At 38.5% G+C, this 22,510-nt stretch overlaps 1 protein-coding gene across 10 annotated transcripts in view; it reads right to left on the bottom strand.

Annotated features, from left to right (window-relative positions):
* The window catches only part of CCSER1 (coiled-coil serine rich protein 1), a 1,029,451-nt gene that overhangs the window by 525,709 nt on the left and 481,232 nt on the right, over positions 1-22,510 (bottom strand). For 6 of the 10 annotated variants that reach the window (XM_067557175.1, XM_067557176.1, XM_067557179.1 and 3 more), the window contains exon 7: positions 18,254-18,331. In XM_067557175.1, coding sequence (XP_067413276.1) covers positions 18,254-18,331 — 78 coding nt within the window. Of the gene's footprint in view, positions 1-7,912; positions 8,872-17,192; positions 17,405-18,253; positions 18,332-22,510 lie in introns of those variants that run through there. The other 4 variants (XR_010921525.1, XR_010921524.1, XM_067557181.1 and 1 more) reach the window with 2 other exon arrangements.

Below are 22,510 nucleotides of genomic sequence, written 5' to 3'. Positions count from 1 at the left end.
ACTTAGGGAGATGTTGGAGCATTTATTAATGAGCTATGGCTACATTTCAGATGCCAGCTACTCAGGAGTTGAAAACCAGCACTGCACAAATACATGGTTGATTATGTCTTATTTTATAATATAAATAGAGGAATATATTTAATGTTAGGTTTTCACAATTGTATTGCTAGTGTGAGGTGTAGTTACAGTGATATTAGAGGGTGAAATTTACCCCCATCCGAGGAGAGCACAAAGTCTATGCACCACATAAAGGACCGATTTTGAGTGTTTAGGTGGGACTTCTGTGGTGGATAAATCTAGTGTTGGTCTTTTGCACAGAGGTAAAATTTCACCCTGAGACATGGTCTGATTCTGATCTCACTCGTTTTGCACTAGTGTAACCTCATTGATTTTAATCGAATTACTTGAAAGGAGTTACTCCTGACTTATGTGGGTGTGTAGGGAAAATCATCATCAACGTTTACATGTTACAGCTTTGTTTATGTGTTACATGTAACATGTTTGGGCAAGGTTTAGTTCTTTCACCAATACTGTTCAATGAGTACATCGACGACTTGCCAGCAACACACTCTTGCACAAGAGTATCTGTGCTGATGATATTTGCTGCAGCTATCCAGCTCAGTCCTTCTCAGAAATTAACAAGATTTTGAATGATGATACAGAGCTCATCATATCATATAGTAGTGGACTACTATAGTCGATGGTGCTGGTTGACTCCTGCCCACACTCTGATGTTGAAGTTAACACCATTTTTGTCATATTCTTTTAGTTTAAATCACTTCTCCAGCAGAACCTTTGCTACCCGCAGTAAATGGCTTGCAACCTCACTGCGCTTAACTAGTGGGCAATTTTGTCCTGGAGGTCATTAGGCACCACCCAGCTGCTGTATCAAATTGCAGCTGTTCCAGCTGGAATAAGTGAAGTCAAGCTTCTCCCATAGATTCCTTCCACTGAGTGAGCCTGGCAGTATCCAGAGACTCAATCAGATGATCTGCAACATCTGAGTTGCCAGATAATTCAAATTTCCTGATCAAGGATTGGTAATCGGCATTTAGGCAGGGAGTATAAATTGGTCAACCGTCCCATTGTATAGCTGAACATGAAGCTTTGTAAATGGCACATTGTTGCTGGTACTTTATATACAACTTGATTGCCATGGTTCCAATGCTTAGTAATATAGCACTGTCCCATATTCACTGTGAGGGGGTCCTCCATTGTGCTCCTGGCCAAGTTCTGTGAGAACAGCCACTTGCCTCTGGAATCACACCTTTTCAACCACCTGCCAGTTCACCTGTCTTCTAGATGCCCTTTATGGTCACTTATGCCACCACAGGACATGATAGTGGAATCTGTTTGGTATAATGAGTAGTCAGTGACAACCGTCATTAATCACTCTCTCATCACTCACCAGGTCAAGGCACCTGTCATCATCCCTGAACCAGTTTTGGACAGGGCAATTGTGAGACCAGTCTCTTTCAATGGGGTTTCCTCTAACAACCCACGATGTAGATCTGGTCAATTTAGACCATCGTGAATTTTTGATGACCTGCTGACTGACTTTGGCAGGCACCCAGCTCTTCACCTGGCTGATGATGATGCTGTCAAATGGCTGGGCACACTAAGCATAGGCTGAGAGAATGCTTCTCCCTTTTGATTATTTGCTATAATTTTAGGTGTAGTTATCGCTTTACGCTTGTTGAAGTAGGTCAGTGTGTTTACTTGATTAACTATCCATTCACTGTCTCTTCCATGATTGCAAAGAATCATTTCTAAACTTTGCAAACTTGGTGGGCCAGAGTTACCTCCTGTTCCAGCCACTTTCAGATGTTTTCACATTGCTCCATCCCTCTCTCTCCACTTCGTTAGGGTTTTTCTGGTTTACTGCTGAACTGTACTAGCACAGTGCTGAGAGTTTTAACACAATATAGCATTTAGTGTGTCTGTTTTTGGCAATGCTATCTTTCTTATAGCTTTCTTAAATAGGTATTTTCTCAGCTCATAGACTCATAGAATTTAAGGCCAGAAGGGACCATCATGATCATCTAGTCTGACCTCCTGCACATTCAAGATCACAGAACCTCACTGACCCACTTCTGTAATAGACCTGTAATCTCTGGCTGAGTTAATGAAGTTTCAAATCATAATTTAAATACTTGGAGTTACAGATAATCCACTATTTACACTAGTTTATACCTGCAAGAGACTTGAGAGCCCTATGCTGCAAAGGAAGGCAGAAAAACACCATTGTCTCTGCCATCTGACCCGGGGAAAAATTCCTTCCTGACCCCAAATATGGCAGTCAGTTAGACCGTGAGCATGTGGGCAAGACATACTAGCGAGACACCTGGGAAAGAATTTGCTGCAGTGTGGGCACGGGGACAAAGGATGTCAGTGCTAGGCTGAGAGTTGGGCCCAGCCTTGGACATGAATTGTCCTCTGCGGGACCCCTGACTTGGGCTAAAAAGGCCATATACTACACAAGCAATAATAACGTGCAAACCACAGCACTTTCCTAGCCTTGAAGTTAGGGAAGGAGGGAGCATATCAGAGCAACTTTCTTGCAGTGTCCAGACCAGGGCAAACCTGCCTAATAGGCACCATGGTAATGGGATCGTAATATGGGAAGACTGTTTCCTCCCCGCCACCACCATTCCTCCCCTCACCACCTGGACAAAGAATATGGTAAAAGGATGTTCTCTTCTTTCCCAAGCAGCATGTCTGTTAGGAAAGGCTTGGTATCTCTCCCCCTAGTTCTTCCCTTGTTGCTAGTTTAAGGGACTACATGGTCATTCCTGCTGTTAAGATAAATGTATATGCAAGTTTCATGGGAAATAACAAATGGGTGGATATAATTATACACCTCCCCTAGCCATTAATATTCATTTTATAATCATTTATATCACCAAATAGGGATTTTATGGGGCGTTGTAGAAGTGTGTGTGTTTACATATTATTTTAGATAAAAAGTTGTAAGGTAGTGAACTTGTGGTTCACTTTGTTGGTCACGAGGTAAAGGAGAATGAGTGGACTAGAAGCTGTAACCGAATAAATGCTCCTTATCACTCCACCCGGCTCAATCTCTCTCTCCAACTGATTCTGCAACATGCAGTAACTCAGATCCACTAGCAGTCGCTGCTCATCTACATGCCATTGTAGGCAGCCTCATCATACCATCCCCTCCATAAACTTATCAAGCTCAGTCTTGAAACAAGGTAGGATTTTTGCCCCACACTACTCCCCTTGGAAAGCTGTTCTAGAACTTCAGTTCTCTGGTGGTTAGAAACCTTCATCTAATTTCAAGCCTAATCTTGCTGATGGCTAGTTTAGATCCATTTGTTCTTATGTCAGCACTGGCACTTAACTTAAATAACTCCTCTTCTTTCTTTTGGTTAGGTTAACAAGCCAAACAGTCAGATCCTTCTTCTTTAGTCAAGTCTACTTCCTAACTAACTCCCTTAAATTTTTAAAGTTTGTGCTTTTGAAATCAAGGATCATAGTTGCAGATTTATTTTTGTTTATCCTTCCACTTAGTTTAAACTGAATTAGCTCATGATCACATGAGCCAAGCTCTTTGAGTCTCCTTTTGTAAGGTAGGTTTTCCATTTCTTGGATCATCCTAGTAACCCTTCTCTGCACCTGTTCTAGTTTGAATTCATCTTTCTTTAAAATGAGAGACCAGAATTACTCACACTATTCCAGATGAGGTCTCACCAGTGCTAAGTATAATGGTATTAATACTTTCCAGTCTCAATTGGAAACACCTTGTCTGATGCATCATAGGACTGCATCAGCCTTTTTCACGGCTGCATCACATAGGCAGCTCATAGTCATCCTGTGATTTCCCCCGAATTAACACACATTAGGAAGCTGTCATTGTAGTTACCTGATCAGTACTGCAGTCTTAAAATGCTGTGCACATACTGTCCAGATGACTTCAGCATGCGAATTCCAGGGCATGAAGTTACTCAACCTACATAATGACTTACCATGGGAATGAGCACCACAGAATATTTGAGAACCTAGCAGAGATCCTTGCAACCTCCTGTGACATGGTATTATTTTCCTCATTTTACAGATGGGCACCTGAGTACCAATGGGGTAATCAGTATTACTTAACAATTGGACAGAACTGTGAACAGAATCCAGGTTTTCTGACCCTCTGTTCCTGTGATTGGTTATTCCTTCTAGTCCTGTTCCTCAACTACTAGGCCACCCTTTTAGTGAAATGAAGGGTTCTCAAGCTCCTGTCTCCCCAACTGTGGTGCAGAGATTGCCTTGTGTACAACTCTTCTCTTATTCACAGTCATGTGGGATTGTGTAACTTGCCTGTGGTAATGACTGAAATTACTTAAATTGAAAGTACAATAAATACAATATCACTCTTCTATCACCTTTTAATGCAAGTTAGCAGCTGGGAGGGAAAAAAGGAGCTGCCAACTTTGCAGATGACCAGCAACTGCTGTGCAGGTCCACCAGTGCTTTTTGGATCACAATGAAAAATGACTTGAGAAAATGGTATTTTAGCTTTACTTTCTCTATTATTTTATAGGAAAAATGCAGTAGTTAGTTAACATTCCCATTTCTGTGTTCTGCGTACAGTTTTTCCACCTCCTCATGCTGTGGAACTTCCTATGATACACTTCCTGTTCCCACATGATCCTGCCATCTCTTCTGATGAACCACTTCAGAAGTGCCTTTATGGACAATAGTTCAAGAATCATTGTGTAAATAGTACTGAGTGTTGTGATGTCAAGATACAAAATGGCATTTGCATTCTGAAATTGCTACAAAATTTCAGTCATCGCTCTATCATATCTAAGTGGAGTATAACTGTCCATCTCCATCCAAATACCCCACTTATCTCATCTCATCTTTTTTTGCTGGGGCATGTCTAAATTCTAGACTAAGTCCTTCATGGCAGGGGTGCAAGTATCTATCTGCTGTATGGGGTGCCTTCCACACCTTTGCATGATACAGACAACAGCAATGCTTATAATACACTTCATGCATATATTGTTTATTTCCTTAACAATGTTATAAAAGGAGACATGAAGAAATGCATGTCTAGCTGGAAAGTGGGCAAATTTAACCTGGGTTGTAGTTATGAGGGAGGGCTTGGGTTCATCAGGAAACCCTTGAGATGTATCCTGGAGGTCCTGATTTGACTATTCAGTTTCATCAACTGTCTCTTTTCAATTACTGCTGACAGAGTGGGAAAATATAGGTAAATGAGATGTGGTGAACGGGGATGGTGACAGGTTGTAGAGATGTGGGTCCCTCAGTCCTTCGCATAGTGAGAGACTCAGCAGGTAAAAGGTAAGAAAAGCCTGTGACCTGTAAATCTGTCATTTGATATTAGTACTAGCATTGTGAATTATTGGCAGACAATGAATGACCTGATTCTTTTGATTTATGCTGTGGAATGGAAGGTCAGCACCTATTACTGCGGTTATTGTGACTAATTACATTGAAGTGTATGTATATCAGAGAATTGGTTGGGTGATTTTGTAGGGTTGGTATTAGTCCAGCTGGTTCAAGCTGGGTACTCCATACAACCAGAGCCATAGGGCTGAGTTGTTCGCAGATAGCCTTCAATGGCAAAAATTGCCCATTCTAAAATGACTCATGCCATCAGATCCAATCTCCTGTTATACAATGAAAGGACCACCTTTTTCCCCCTCAAACTATTCTAAGACTAATTAAATGTGTGTACTTACACAGTATTACTCATATTTTAGTCCAGAAACTACAGAGTTAATTATCTTTGGGTAATCAAATGCAGTAAGTTGTTCTGTTCCTGTTCATTAGAAGTGTTTTGAATTGAACAAATACATTATAACTAATGTTCTACTTTGTACCTGAATTTAATTAATCTGTAGACAGAGCTATGTAGAAAATCTGCTAAACCTTCTCTACACTACATAAAAATATCCATGGCTGACAACAGAAGCCACCAAAGGGTGCAAGCGAAGCAGTGTTTAGTAGCAAATTTAGCCAAGGACAAACTGTATTTTGTGTCAGTTCAGCTGCATCCATTGCGGACATCTGCTATCAGCAACTTTTTTTGTAGTTTAGGCAAAGCTTTCATGAAACAGTGGTTTGATTTTTAACCTGATTAGACAATTCTTTTCATATCTAAGCCTTGGAATTTTTATTGTGTGCATAGTAAAAGTTAAACATTTTTAAAAGTACATTCAAGTGATACCTTGGTTCTTTAACACAAGAGGCAAAGGAAAAAACCCCGATCCTTAAAATTTTTCATTAGCCGAAGTAGTCTACAGCTCCCCTTAAGTTTCATTGTTGGATATATTCCTGTTACCTGGAGATTACCTGCTGGTAAGGCAATGTGGTTCCAATGTGCAGCTTCGGTAGTTAAAAAATTAATCCTGCAAAAATGGAGAAGTCAATCCTCACAAAATATTGATTCCTGGCTCAGTGATATGGTTGACCTCGCAGCTAATGAACAACTAGCACTCCACAGAAAGAGAGTGCTTGAAAAATTCAAAGCAATTTGGTCGGACTTTTTGGAGGTTTCTGATTAATGCGGAGTCTGAAGATAGGATAAAAAGAGGGGAGGAGAAGCAACTTATCTTTGTTTACTTTATGTATTATGAGAAATCTGATACTTTTTCCAAATAAAAATATACCAAAATAATAAAAATGATGAATAAAAATAATTATACAGTAAAGTTAGGTTGATTTGTTGGGTTGTTTTAACATATAAGCTCTTAGAAGTAAAGGTAAAATTGAATGGTATGTTACCAATGTGTTTACTGGAACCGGGTAGCCATTGTCAAGTTAAATCAACAGAGATCTTCTTCCGCCACACATCATAAGTTCAATTTATCAGACCATTCCCTCCATCTGTTCTTTTTAGATGTTTTCTTAAGCAACAAACAGGCTCTAGTCACTGCACCATCTTGACTTCAGTTTGCAGCTGCCATGTCAAACACGGATAGAGAGGCACTATTGCTAACAGTTTATCAGGTGGCCCAGAAACAGAAAATCTGTTCTCATTAAATGTTTATACAAAGCAGGGTTCAGACATACTTTGATCTGACATGTGGCAGTCAGAAGCAAAATGGTGTCTCTCCGAGCGTGTATTGGTTCTGAATATCATCCAGAACACCCACTGCTAATGTAGAGAGAGTGAAGACGCCTCCTCTAATTGTTTTGCATCTACTGACATTTCAGTGCCATAGTACAGAGCAACTTAGTACTGTCAAATTGACTGCAGTATATCAAGTCTCAAAAAAAATTTTTTTAAAAAATAGCATCTTATGAGATTTACTATACTGTGGCAGGCTACTCATCTGTTGCTCGTTGTTACTTTCCCGTCCTCAAGAACTGACTTAATTAGGCTGTAGGGTATGTACTGTGTCAGATTTTAAAAAGTGAGGTCCTCTCTGCTCTGTGTTGGGTTATTTACCATGTTAGCTAACATGAGTTAAGAACACAGCTGCTTTTTTTTTTTTTTTTGTTTTGGTAGGGAAAACAAGTCTTGAAGGGGGAGCAATAGTTAGGGAGCCCATTTGTGCTCTGAGAACAGACCTGATAATACATTGCAATCTAAAGTGAGTGGCATCGCCTTCTGGTGACTCTAATGGGTAAATCTTATTTTGTGGGCACAGTTTAGAACACCACCACAACCTCTTTTTGCCAGTTCAACCCCCACCTCATAACAGCCCTCTAAGGTTGGGATGTATTTCTCTCAGGGAAACTGAGATAGGTTTTTTTTTGTTTGTTTGTTTGTTTTTTTTGGGCCAAGAGTCACATAAGAAGTGTGGTGTTGAGCCAGGAATAGAACTCCGCTTAGTGTCTAAACTACAAGCACATCTTTCCACTCCTATTAATGCAGTACACTGCAAAAGAACAAGAATTAGCAAAACAAGGGGGAAAAAATTCCTTCTAAAGCAACACAACTGAAAACCTCATCCTTCATGTGAAACAAAAACTTTTTTTTTATACCAGACAGTAGGGTAGCCCTCTGAATGGTTACTGTGCTAAAATCATGAATTAGGCAAAAGATGTTTCTACACTCCATGCTCATGAGTTTTAGGCCCCAATCCCATAATATGTTGCACCTATATGAACCTCAGTTCCCCACTGAGCCCTATTAAAGTTGCATTGGACTTTGCATGTGCATGGGGATCTGTCTGTGTGCAAGGCATTAAGAATCAGGGGCCGTGATCTGTATTTCCATGGAGCTAGAACATCACTGTGTTTCTCAGAATATTTTAGCATTCTGATTTGGTATAAAACCAGGAAAAAACCTGCAGCTTTTTTGTGCAGATTATTAGTAATAGCTTTTACCAAGAGTTGATAATCTAGAATAGTACAGACCTTGTATTTACCAGCAAAAGTTGCTCAAATGAGATATAGTGAAGGTTGGCTGTAATACATGACCTCCACTAGGATTCATTTGCTCATCACTTTTCTTAACATGAATTTCACACGTTCAATGTTTGAAAAAGAAATCTCACTACAGCAATGCATGGTATAGTGCAGAATGGTTATTCTGTTTCACTCTGTGCCTGTGCTAAAGTGACTTGCCCAAGGTTACAAAAATGGGGCAGTGTTCTGTAGAACAAGGAGTACTGACTTCCTGTCCTTCACCATTACTCTCTGAATTAAAACATTGTACTAAAGATGTAGAAACATTTCTTCTATTGTGTATAGCAAGTGATGATACAATTTAAGGTGCAAAAATTTTAAACAGACTTTTTCATTGTATAATAGGTCAGGACAGAATTAAATGAAACAGATTTCCAAGGTCTGTAGCTGAGAAAGGTATAGCCAAACCATATATCAAAGCTGCTAAAAAAGGTGCTGCCATCTCAGCTGGAATGCGTCTTCCAAAGGAAATCAGTTCTGTTAAAAGAAAATGAAGATACCTGAAGACCACCCCAAATCCTTTAGAATAATGAAGGCTTTCTAAAAGGTCTTTCCTATATAAACAAAATCACCCCAAGGGTTCTCATACAAAATGATACAGGTAATTCATAGTACAATTTAGAAGATAGGATTATGAGCATCCGGGAGGCGATGGTAATCACAGAGGTCTCCACTTTCAAACACGGAAACTAAACATTTGTAACATGGGAACATAAACCCCCCCATACATTTTATTGAAAACAGCAAAAAGAGTAAATAGCAGAATGGCAAGGAGTAGTTCAAGGTTTAAACATCAGTTTTGAAACAGTTAGACTTTGGACCAATGGTTCCAAACCGCCGTAGCGTCAGTTGAGCTCTTTATCTTCCTGGGGTTGGTAATGACATGCACCTGTCCCTTACACTTTTATGTTGGCAGAGAGGTCAAAAGACATGGCCCTGTCTGTTCTACGTTGACATTAAAAGACCTAACGCAGTTTAGGTGCCCAACTCCCACCTTCACTGCTGCTGTACCTCTGCTTTTACAGATTTGTTCTGGTTACATTTCCTCTGCAAGCATCCCCGTTTGCCACTTCCTTCAGCTTTGGTCCTGTTCTTTCTATGCTTCTCCTGCTTGTTACATTGGTCAGTGGGGAAGAAATGTGATGGCTGACTTGTTTTGTCCACAGAATTCCAGTCCCTGCTCTAATGCCCTTGCCTCGCCTCATTGCCTCCACCTTTCATACAAGAGTTCCCCCTCATTACTCCCACAGCAACTCCCTGCCCAAAGACAGTCCCTCTTTTGGCTCTCAAGCTGCAAGTGCTTAATCTAATAACTTATTTAAATCAGAAGAAAAGTAGTCTGACTCCCACCGCTGCATAAGCTCCTTAAGATCCCAGTTCCATCTAAGGACTGCTTCACAATATCCTGGACTGACTTCCCTCTTCAAATCCCTTAGGAGCCCCTGATCACAGGGCCTTTCTACCTCCTCAAATAGCTCTCCTCCTTCCATCTCACTCTTACATCAAGGGCTGGCCTATCCTCCTTTGATTGTGTTAGACTTAAGGGCCCGGGCATTGTCCAATAAAAATTAAGATCTCCATGAAAATCTATGACAATCAGATGAAACTACCAAGTTATCTCCTATCCTGGAAATTGATTTGTCCATGATTGACCTCAGAGGGCAAAAATACAGGTAAGAAAAGTCATTTTACCATGCTACTCCTGGTTTTTAGTTATGTGAGAGCTGATTTAAGATGATTTAAATTCTCCTCCTGTGTTACTAACAAAATTGTTTTACCAAACTCTAGCTAGTTATGCCTGTGCATACTCTGTTGTTGCACAGACATCACTGAGGGTCTAGCTTAGACTGCAGAACATGGGTGTGATGTGCAGGCAGGAAAGAACCCAGCTTGATTATGAGGTTTCAGACATAGGTACTGTCTTAAAGTTAAGCATGTGCTTAAGTACTTTTCTGAATCAGGGTTAGTGCCCAGGTTGAGGTTTCAGGGCTAGCCGTTACAAGTAAAAATAAAACCAAGTTCTGAGCACATCTGATATGAAATCATGGAGTCAAAATTAACCTAGAATCCCACACAATCCCTTTTAATGAATCACTTTTCAGGACAGCCCGATATTTTAAGTAAGGTGACATCGAGTGTTCATCTTTACTGAATTTTTTTAGGGTTGTTTCATGTTCTTTACTGAGTTGAGCATTTTTTTATTCATCGCTCTGATTGTGCTGTTAGTTCATGACAAGACATAAGACTGAAAATTTGCATACAGTGCACAAGATTTTCCATAGCAACTAGTGATTTTTGACGACCTCCGTTTTTTGTGCACAATTTGAGGCATGCAAAGGAAGCTCAATTTTCAGAGGGTGAGTTCTCAGCACTTTCAAAACAGGCCCTGTTAAAGTGTCTCATATTGGGCACCAAAAATAAATAAATCAGTCGCCACTTCTGAAAATTCTTGGCCATAATCTTTCTCCTTGTACTCTTCAGAGAAAACACACTTATCAGCAACACCCTCTGTCTGTCCATTGGAGTAGTAACACCTAAGTCTAAAAAAGCCGAATGACAAAGAGCTGATGGATACTTACAAATCAAAACCATCCGCTGTTGTGTTTTAAGTTTAAGAAGTCAGTAGAAGAGTTGAATAAGTGTATTTCATTTTGTTTTTTTGTAGTTGATATGCTAATATGTACTGTGATGTGCTTTTAAAATGTTTCCATTACTTAGGGTAAAACTAATCAATTTTATGTAATTTTAATGGCCAATAAATATGCTTAGTGTTACTTCCAGGAGGGTTCACTTCTGTAGACAATTGATACATTATAAAACAGAAGGAAAGACTATATTCTAACTAGGGATTTGTAAGAACTGTATGTACTGGGGAGAATAGCTCATATCATGTATTGGAACAAAGGTTTGTCTGAAGAGAAATGTGCTTTTCATTCTATTTGTAAAATAGAAATAATGGTTATTGTAGCAAGTGTAATTAAATTCAGAGCAGATAACAGATCATAAAATGCATACTCCCCTTTGGCATTCATCCCATGCTTGTAATAATTTATATAATCACAACAGTGTAAAATTACTAGAGGATAAAACATGGATTTTCTACACAATGTCACCTTTTTACTGAATAAGTTTATCAAGTGAAGTGCAGAGGGCTATTGGAAGAGTACATATGAATACAGCTATTGCTCTCTTCAGCAAGGTGGTGGATTTTAATGTATTTTCCCCAAATACATTAGTTCTTTTCCATTGGTTTTGGAAGTGATTTTCTGTACAGCAGATGTTTTGCCTGTTATTTAAATTGTGGTAAAATCATTCACTATAAATCACTTGACAAACTTGCTGTCCCAGCTCTTTGGAAGTGCAGTATTCTGACAATTTCAGCAAATATACTAGAAGTACTAGACTCTAAATGGCACCTTATGAATTCAAAGTTTTATTTAATTTTTTGGTGAAGTTTAATTTTATGACTGAAATACTAGAGAGATGTCTACTATTCTGCTGTTAATTTGTTTGTTTGTATTGCCATAGTGTTAAGGAATCAAAGTTGTGGATCAGGACCCCGTTATGTTAGGTGCTGTAAAAATACGGAACAAAAAGATGGTCCTTCCTCAAGGATCTTGCAATCTAAGAGGAGACAGATGCAGGAGTACAAATGAACAATGAGACAATAATGGTTAAACGATGGTGTGCAGAGATCACAACCTAACAGCGTAAATATTATCAAGTTTTTTGTAGACACCATGGCAAAAGAGAGTTTTAAGGAGGGATATGCAGGTGGGTAATGAGGTAGTTCTGCAGATGATTATGGAGCTCACCAGAATCTTAACACCTACCCCACAGAGGAGTTCCGAGGACCAATTCTTTTTTTAAGACGTGCTCAGATACTATGGTGATGAAGTCTAGATATATACATTAGAGTGGTACAGCTCTTCAGACTTATTTTAAAATAGGGCCCCTGCCACAATGAGTTCACAACCTAAGAGCTTATAACTATACACAAATTTGCGCCTCAGATGCAGGAAGCCCTGGTGGTGACATTAGCATTGGAAATCTATGCAAAATCAGTTGGATTTAAGGATCAGTACAAAGAAGCAGAGGGAGGATATAGTGCACAGCCTAAGAACTGGACTTGAAGTCACAAAGCAGAGAATATGGAAGGAACAGATTAAAAACAGTGAAGAAGAGAGAATAGTGTGGTCTAAAAAGAGCAAGAGAGGAATCAGTGGAATTGGGTGACTTATATTGATATTAAAGTCACTTTAGTAAAAATAATGAAAGTATTTCTATAGAAAACAAGCACAGTGCCTACAACACTGTTCAATTAAGCCAGAATGTTCGGGCAATGGAGCTTTGCATTCATGATGAGTGATAGCCTCGGAAGCCTAAATTTGTACCTCCTCCGTAGGACAGACCACCACTGTGACTATTGATGAGCATGCTTTTGGAGGAGAAAAATTGTTTAATTTAAAATGATCTCATTCAAGAACATGCAACCAAATGCTTAATGCATAGACTTCAACCGGATACATTTAATTAACAAAGTGTAAATGTGCTTTGTGTCATCAGGAATGGACTGTACTCTTAGTATAATAATCATTTATGATTATCTCTATTAAGTTCATTAGAACAAGGGCTCATTCTTTAACTAGAGCCACAAAGCAGTCACTCAAAGCTATTTGGGCCATGTAATCCAGCACACGATTACTGCTGTACTGACTGTTCAAAATATCAACTTGGTTACGGGCCAGATGGAAAGTAAATCTCCGGATAAAGATCTACATAAAATTGCCTCTAGCTACCGAAGACTCTCATGCTTTAGCACTTGCAAAGATATTAAATATAACCAGTATCCAGGTTATAGCTCCTCCATAAACAGATTTGCAGAAAAAGAGCTAGAGGATGAATGGGAGAACTATTAGCAGAGTCCTACCCTCCCTTTCAGTAGCACTGCCAAGGATTGTTCATCACCTTCATTACTTGAGCTGCTGCTGTCACTTCTCACTCTGAGAATGAGCATTAAGAGTACTAATTACTGAAGTCAGAACACAATAGTCTGGGATAATAAATGCTGAAGGAAATTCTCAGATCCCTCAAAGTAGGACAAAGGACACAGAGATGTGGGGTTTTTTATATTTAATGCCAAATTAATAAAATAGCTTTAAGATTAAAGATGCATCTCAAATTCAGTTCAACATTAACATTCATACTGTGGTAGCAACAATAAACCAGTAAGGCTGAGACCCCATTGTACTAGGTGGTGTACAAATATACAATAGAAGACAGACCCAGCGTTCCTATCTTAAAGGCTGTGTCATTATACTTCAGCAGTACTTTGAAAATAAAAATATGTTTATAAATAAGGATTGTATCTTGTGGATGGTTAAAAAACAGTATTTTCTAGTAAAAGCTTGGAGTAAATGTAGGGTTATCCAAGTTGATTAATTACAAAATATCACCAAGATATTCCTGCCTGCAAATACCTTCAAATTCTTTTAAAAAACCCCTCCAAAACTTACACTTGTGATCCTTTCCTTACTTATACATTGTTTATGTAAAGTTTGAACCTATTGGTAGCCCTGATTATTACAGTGTATTGCACTACCACTCTGTTTTGGGCATACTTAATAACTGGAAGAACACTACAAGAGAGTTAGAAGACTCCCTGACCAGTAAGGATAGAAAGATACCCCGGACAAAGTACCATGTGTAATTTCTTTCAATGGACTCCAAGTATTATGTAGGTTTGCCATTAGAAAAGGGAAGGTGGGAAAGGATCACAAGCAGAAAAATAATCAGCTTGTCCCTCATCTCAGGAAAAAAAAAAATCAAGTTTCTAAGAGCTAGTTCTCCCACTACATACACTTCTACCAGAAATTTAGGGAAAACCTTTTCTCTGTGGCTGGTGGTTTCATCAATGATGGGTAATATTTTTTTACACATCTGCCACGATCACAAGTTTGTGGCCACTCCAATTAAAGGGCCTGAGCACCCTCAACTCCCATGTGCTAGTGAACCACGATGGACATTTGGCAGGATTAAGTGAGGAGGAAAAAAGGATCATGTCCTGAAAAAACCACCAATAATGCCTTGGAAGTTGAGGTTAAGAGTGAATTTATTTTTTATGAAGGGGAAAACAACACCACAAATATCCTCCTTCTGTCCACTGGTTTTCAAAATGCATGTATGCAAAAAAAAAAAAAAAAAAAAACCAAACCATGCAAACATTCACTAGCTGGTTATTAAATTAGCATTCTGTACACTAGAAAAAGAGTCTAACAACAAATTGAAACTAGTACGAATGTAACTTAATGTGTAATGAAATCTCATTCACAATTTACATCACTTGCAATTTAATCATAATGTAGGATGACCATTTGCGTTAAGGTTATATGACAGTTTCCAATCTAACCTCCTCTTTTCAAGTTGTTCCTAACTTTCTATGGTTTTCAATATTCAGAAAGAATTTGTCCAGCCTTAAGCTCTGATCCTGCATGATGCTCCATATGGGGGTCAGGGGACTAAGCCCCTATCCAAAGCAGCTTCTTCTGACACTCACCACACAGAAAAAGCTTAAACAAAAATCATTCATCTGAAAGTGAGAAAACACACACTTTCCCTCATAATGAAAATAAAACCATGCAATTTTTTTTTTTAAAAACAATTTTAACAGTAGAAATAGCCGAGGATAGAAAGTTGAAGTTTCACACAGAAATAACCCTCATTGAAAAGAAATGCCTTTGAATGTTTAATTGGAAGCTGACTCTTCCATTACACTCATGAAAGAGTGAAGGTCTTCAAATAGATCAATTATTTTTTTCTTTACTCATTTTTATTAGTTGTTTTTTTTAAAACCATCCCTGAAGGATGGTTTATTTTATTTCTTGTTTTTACTCCAATGTTTGCATTCTAATCATTGTGCAACACCGAGCACCAGATAGATGCTGTATTCGCTGAAATCTCTCGATTGCATCAAATAACAGAACAAAATGGGCCGAGATGCTGCCTCTCCCTCTCAATTGGGAGTTGCCTCCAAGTCTTTCCAAATCTGCTATCACGTAATTTGGAGTTCACAGATTCTCTCATATCAGATCATGTACAATTTAATGACAAAGTGCTGCATGATCCCTTGCAGGTGGTTGCTGGGCCATAAATTAATCTGGGATGTTATGAATGGCCTGGCAGGGATTATCCTGGGAACTTTACCTCCAACTTCCTTGTGATTAAAATCACAACCTTAATGTTGAAACAACAGTCTTAACACCAACTTGCATTTATTTAACACATAAATAGGATTCAGCAACTATAATTTTATATTTGTCTAGTTGGATATAATGGGATTGGAATTATCGGATTTGTTTGTTTACAGAGGACTACTGACTTTTTCCCCAAAGAAGAACTTTATAAAATACAAGAAAGGACAGTTATTGTTTCTAATATAATCTCAATTCTTATATATCATGAGCAGGACTTTGGTTTAATTTCACAATCTAATGTAAGTGCACAGTAGCATACAGAAGAGGCCATCAACTATCCCAAAGACTCAGTGCTTGTAACTCTGTTTAGTTCCACCTCTGCTCTCAGCATCTCACAAAAATGCATCAAAACAAAAACAAAAAAAATCTGTTCACTTGATGGAGTAGGGAGGTGGGAGGGATTATGATCATGCTGTCCATGGTAATACATTGTCATCAAAAGCTAATATCGTACACTGACAGTATCTGGAAAGGGTAATAGCTTGTAAAGCCACTCACTCACATTACTGCTGGAACAATATTGCTTCCTCTTGGAGCAAGTCAGGAAGCAATAACAGAAACTGTTGCATATTATTTTACTTTATTTCTACTTAATGGCATTGGCTGTGAGATGTATTTGATTTTCTCTGTACCTGACCTCAACATGTACATGAATTCCACAGGAAAGTAGTTATCTTGTTTTCAGAAGTGAATGGAAATGAAAGAAGGTGCCACTGATAAAAAGCTGCAGTCAAAACATGGTGATTTTATTTTGAGTGTCATACTATTTTCACGGCATATAGAGTAAAGGGGTGCACTTAAAATGAAGTAACAAGTCTATTTATCGGAACAACTCTCTATTTGGCTCTTTTACACCTCAGTGTTAAGCAGCCAAGCATCATTTTCTTTTTTAGATTAGTACTACAGTGTATTTAGCCTAACTTTGGAATCTATGGAGCTCTGCTGATTCATATCAGCTGAAGATCTAGTCCTAAAATGACTAAGTTAACTTCTTAGGGCTAGATTCTCACATTTACTCATGCTGAGTAATACCTTGTGCTCTGTGAGCAGTCTCACTGATTTCAAGAGACTTAGGAAAGGGACTGATGAATTTAGTAGGTCTATAACAGAATCTGGCTCTTGATGAGACGTACAAGCTAATATTTAATACAATGAATTTTGTTTCTGCCATGTGGGTCTGATTCTTGGTTTTGATGTTGTTCCCACAGCACAAAGGGCACTTAAAAACACTTTAAAAAAGGCAACTATGAATTCCCCTCAGAATAGAAGGGATGTTAGTGGGAGGGAAGGAGAGTGCCAGATGGCCCCACTCCTGGTGATGCAGATTAGGGAAGTTGTTCAACTGCCATAATTTGGGACCGTTTTGGATCCCAGAGACAGCAAGACAAGGTAAATGGAAAACTGACCCATTAGCTGCACCAAACTTAGGATCTGGCTGTGTGCATGCTACTGTTACAGTGTCCATTAAATCCCTATTCCTTTACTGAGAAAAGAGAGAGGATGTGAATAAAGAGTACAGTATTTTTAGTGTATTTTATGCACAAACATTTATACTCCCAATAAAGTGTTTGGATTGGGAAGGCAGAGCAAATCTCATAACCCACAGAAGAAGCAGTTCCACTTTCAGAACTTCAGCAAAAGCAACTATATTTGAAAAATTCCACTCAACCAGCAGCACTCCCTCTTGGCCCCTCTCTCCTGATGCCCTGAAGCCACTGTTCTGGCAACTTCTCAGCATGTGTTCTTTAGTTTCACGCCTGAACATAGTAAAGATCTGTGTTAAGGCTGTCATTCAGTCACCACTCTATTCACAAAGCCTGGGGGAACCCAAAACCAACTGCATCAATGAGTTTCACTAAGCAAAAAAAAACCAAAACCACACACACATTCTCACTTATTACGTGATGGAAAGGAACACTCTGATATGATAAACATTGCTCAGGTAGTGCTTTCCAAAGCACCTTTAGCAATACTCAGCTGGATTTAGCTATAGAACTATAGCCGTTGGCCCATGCTCTTCCCATTTCAGCTGTCTCATTTTCACAACAGAGTTGTTAGTTTTATTTCTTTGCCACTTTTGACCCAAAAGTACGTTTATGAAGTAACAATATTTTGAAGTCCTTTCTTTCATAATTAAAGTTCCTAAGCACATTTAGTATCAGATTTAAGTGTTTTGCAGTGGACCTACTTTAAAACTGTTTTCTGGCCAGAGGATTTAATGGTGGTGGGTTAGTAAATTCATGTATAAAAGCATAAATTATATTGAAACAAAGTAAACAGAAACCTAAGAAGATATCAAAGATATTACATATACATATCACAACCTTAGTATGTTGAAACAAAAACCTTTTTTATGTTTTGTTTTGCAAAGATGGTTTATACCTCTAACCTTCATCATCAGAAGAAAAATAATCCTCCAACAACAAAATCTTTTATTTTCAGTGCCTTCTCAAGTGCACGGAATGACGTTAGCATTCTTCTGAGCATGCAGGTAAGATATCAGCTGATACCAGTTTAATAAAAGGGAAGTGCTATTGGGGCACCTCTCAGAAAACATAATAAGCCAAAAATCATATAAAATGTATTATACAATGAATTCACCTTACCTTGAAAGGCACTGGCTCTTCAGTAAGTGGGCTAACAGGAAGAGAAGTGGTACTACTGGCAGGACTCATATCTGCACTCTGTAAGGAAAATACAGCAGTGTTAAAACTTGTAATTAAGTTTGTGACACGAATATACTGTTTTGAAGTTGAGCTACTTGATGCTTCTTCAACTTTTCATCTGGAGAACTAAAAGAAGAAAACACCCCGTATGTTAATGCTAGGAGAAAAACAAACAGTATCTGAATTCTAATAATTACTAGCAAGCTATATACTCTCTAAAATGGGGTAAGATATTAAATACTTCATTTATCAATAAATTTCCCCCCTCCTTCCCCCCCCCACACACTTTGACTTAACACCCAATAAAATTAATCAACCATTAAGATATGCACACAGATATATATGCATTTAGAGGAGACCACCAGGGAATTATTTGGAACAAATACCACAGCTTCATACAGAACAAACCACGGTGGACAAACTTGATTCATTTATTTTTTCCTGATTGCCAAGTCATCAAAATTAAAGGACATGTATGTGTAATATATCTAGGATTTAGAGAAGCATTTGAATTAACACTTCACAAAATATTACTTTATTTAAAGTGATTCAACATATCCTGCCTATGAGCACTAACATATGAAAGAAGAAAAAAAATGCAGTGGAAGCTTACTGATGAGCAGCAATGCACATAACTGGGGAAAATATCCAGAAAGATGTCCAAGAGATTGGTATAAAGCCCAGGAGTAATTAACAATATTAAAATATTGACTGCATGTGATGCTAACTTGGGACAGGCTGCTAGAAGGAAAGGGTTAAAAATTATTCAAAGGAAAACTATCATGGAAAATAATACAAGCAATACGAAATATACCTGGAGGAAAAAAAGTCAGCAGAACACACAGGCACTCAATGGAAAGGAAATACCTGAAAGTTTTAAAGTCATAAAAAAATAAAATAAAAAATGTAATGGAAAGCACGGTAGACATGTTTGCATGTGCAGCCAAAATTGCATTTACTTTATGTGCAATTCTACTGCATTGCAGAAGGCTTTGTATTTATTTATTTATTTTACTTCCACAGTATGCCCATCGTGGGGGTGGTGGAGAGCTATGATCACCCTCTTAATATAAGAAAGCCTTCACTGTGTCTGCTAGGTGTCAGCTCTCTGACTTCACCAGTCCTGGGCAACACAAGTACCTCTCTTTTAGCATATGCAGGCTCTGTTACCCATCTGTAGGTTACTAGAGGCACATGCCAACCCTCAAGCCCTTTTTCAGCATCTCCCTAGAGTGTCCAGCCCCTGGTCCACTGGACACTTATAGAATTCACAGATCCTTTCGTTATAAATATATGCAAGTGCTGTGGTTAAATGGCAAGGTGATATATGGTGGAACTGCTAAGCGGTGGGTACTGTTCCTTGGAGAGGAATGGAAGTTAAAGTTTATTTACAAAAGTCTAGAGATTTAGGAAGTAGCATGTTGAAGTATGGAAAAGAAATTATTACATTAAAACAAAATCCTAACATACATTCTGGAGCCTAGACTTAATTAACAAGGTACCTTCCTGCCTAATGAAGCTTAGCTCACAAATGTATTTTCACAGTGTTTTCCAGCCTGGCTAGCCATGACTTTCCTTTCATAAAATAGAACAAGCAACCACTTTGTCTCCTCAGTAGAAGATTCAGGATGTACCTGAGTAACCCCAGATATACCATTCAAATCCATTGTCTTTACACAAACAGGAAACTCCTGTTTTGGTTTTGTTTCTGCAGCCTGCTCTTCCCTCCCCCTCTCTGGATTTTGCAGTGTTTTCATTAGCACCAGGCTGAGTAACCCAAATAGACTTCTATTGTGAAGCATACAATATGCAATATAAACATACAATATGCAACATACATATGACACTAAAAATAAGTGTCTCTTCCCTTGTACCTGAGAGGAGCATATTTATCATCTTCTAGTGACCTGCCTTAACTCACATACCTTAAGAAAGTCATTTTCAGTACAAATACACAATTCCTTAAACATTCTCCACACACACATTTTACAATTGATGGATCAGTGGGCTCTTTACAGAGACATCACATGGCACCGTTTGGTTAACGTACTATGCATGTACAGTACCGAGGGGATCCTGGTAAAAAACTATGCGCTTGTGCCTCCATTTAGCAAAAAGGTTCTTGGGTGTCACTTGTATCTATAGTTTCTTGCCTTTCTAAATGGTACATATTATAAAAGGCATAGCTCCCATTTGTAAGAAGCATGCAAACAATACACATGAAAATGAGCTGTAAATTCGCATCTAATTTTTATTTAATCCTTTCAGGTAATTGACAATGAGCCAGAGTGGGAGGGGTGTGGAGAGAGAAAGAGAGAGAACAGTGCAAGGTATAGTACAAACCCAGAGGAGCACACAGCTGGAGTTTATCCACATCCAGTCTGCTCTCACTGCAGTTCCTCCCGTAGCCCTTCTTTGTAATAAAGTTAGAGTAATCTCAGGGAAATCAGTTATCAAAGACAGACATTTCTGGGAGAACCAGCTTAACCTTGACTCTCCCCAGGCATGCAAATAAATAGGAGGGTGGGAGTGATGATTGGTGACTCTCTCTGATGTCATAAGGATACTGCTCAGGCAACAGCAGGGGGCAGGAAATGTGCACTGTGTGGCGGGAAGGGGGGGGGGGAAGGGACAAGAGGAAGGGAGGGAAAAAAAGCAGACTTTTCCAGTGTTCTGGTTTTCCCAAATTTCTTAATAAACCAACACCACAAAATATACATTGGACATCATTCCACTTGCATTAATTAGTGCCTGAAATTTGGTTTAAATTCTCCATGGCATGTTAATTAAAAAAAAGGGGGGAGGGTTCCAAAACAAGGTGAGAGTAAATTACAGACCCTGTAAAAAACAGACAATTTATATACAACCATAATATGATCTCAATACTCAAAGACCATAATTTATGCATAGAGGAACAAATTGAAGTGATATGGATAATCATTTTGGTATTTCCTAATTTTTTTTCCATGCCTGAATTTGCAACCTGACCCCCAAAAACTTCATTTTAAAAGGTTGCGTGTATAACCTGCCTAAAAAAACAAAAAAGCCTCAATTATAAAAAAGTTTAAGGTTTGAAGTCAAGCACTGAGAAACTAGGAAATGCCACAATTAATATTGTTCATGTAACCTTCATGCACACAGCCGTTGTTTTTGGAAATGGCTAAACTGATACTAAGGTTGCCCAACAGTCTCCATTTTAAGACCTTATTTTCAGTTGCTTGTAACTTTGTCGAACTTCATCTTCTATCTTGAAATTTTGCAACCTTAATAGTGTGCTTATAACATAGGGTTTGCTTGTTCTTTTGTCTATATACAAATAAAACTGCTACCAAAATACTTAGTCAAGAGCACTTCCTCTTTACAAAAGATACCTGCCATATATTACATGGCAAAAGTATCTTAAAATATAATCCTGGCAGCACACTGCATTTACTGCGTAAGCAAGCAGTAGTTTCTAATACCTGTATAATCTCCAGTAAGGTTTCATTTGATTGTGTGTGTCATGTAGTGTCGAACTTGAAGGATGCATCTGTTGCCTCAAACCACTCTCTAATTAGATCAGTCAAAGTGATATCCCTGTTAGGTTTGTTGTTGTCATCCTCCCAGTCCTCCATGCTTTCATCACACAATTCTGCTATTTACAATAGTTCAGACTATTGCCTCCAACATTCTGACATTCAAAATATTTCAACTTGGAGTAATGCAGAGTTTTGGTGTGTGGAAAAATATATTAGAGGAGGGAAGGCTTTAAAAGGCACATTCAATTCTGGTAATATATGTTCAGTGGTTTAAAAGTTATATATTGTTGGCCTGGTAAATTGAGGTATACTGGAAACGCTCCATTTCTTAAAAAACATTACCTTGGTTAGACTGTGTCAACACCAGTTCTATAAATGAAAACAGATTTGACTCACCTCAAACCGGGTTTGCTTTAGATATAGAATCCTGCCTTTAAACTGATCTTCTGTAGGAAGAGGGTGTTATACCAACTTTGTTTAATTGTGCCATAAAATACGTGCAGTGTCTTCTGTATCATTCACCGAAAGAAGCCAATTTAATTTGTTACATCTGCTTCTCAGTAAAGGGTAAACACTGCTATGATAGTGGGCAGACACTGACTTCTCTGGAGATCAGTATCAAAATTTATTGATGCAAGTTAATACCGATAGAAAATCTTCATTGGATATTAGAGCCAGA

Source organism: Emydura macquarii, unplaced genomic scaffold (assembly GCF_026122565.2).
Source record: "Emydura macquarii macquarii isolate MOO-44397 ecotype Brisbane River unplaced genomic scaffold, CSIRO-AGI_Emac_v2 contig_1790, whole genome shotgun sequence".
Taxonomy (NCBI): Eukaryota; Metazoa; Chordata; order Testudines; family Chelidae; genus Emydura; species Emydura macquarii.
Note: the sequence above shows the minus strand (reverse complement) of the source record. Positions and strands in the feature narration are given on the sequence as shown.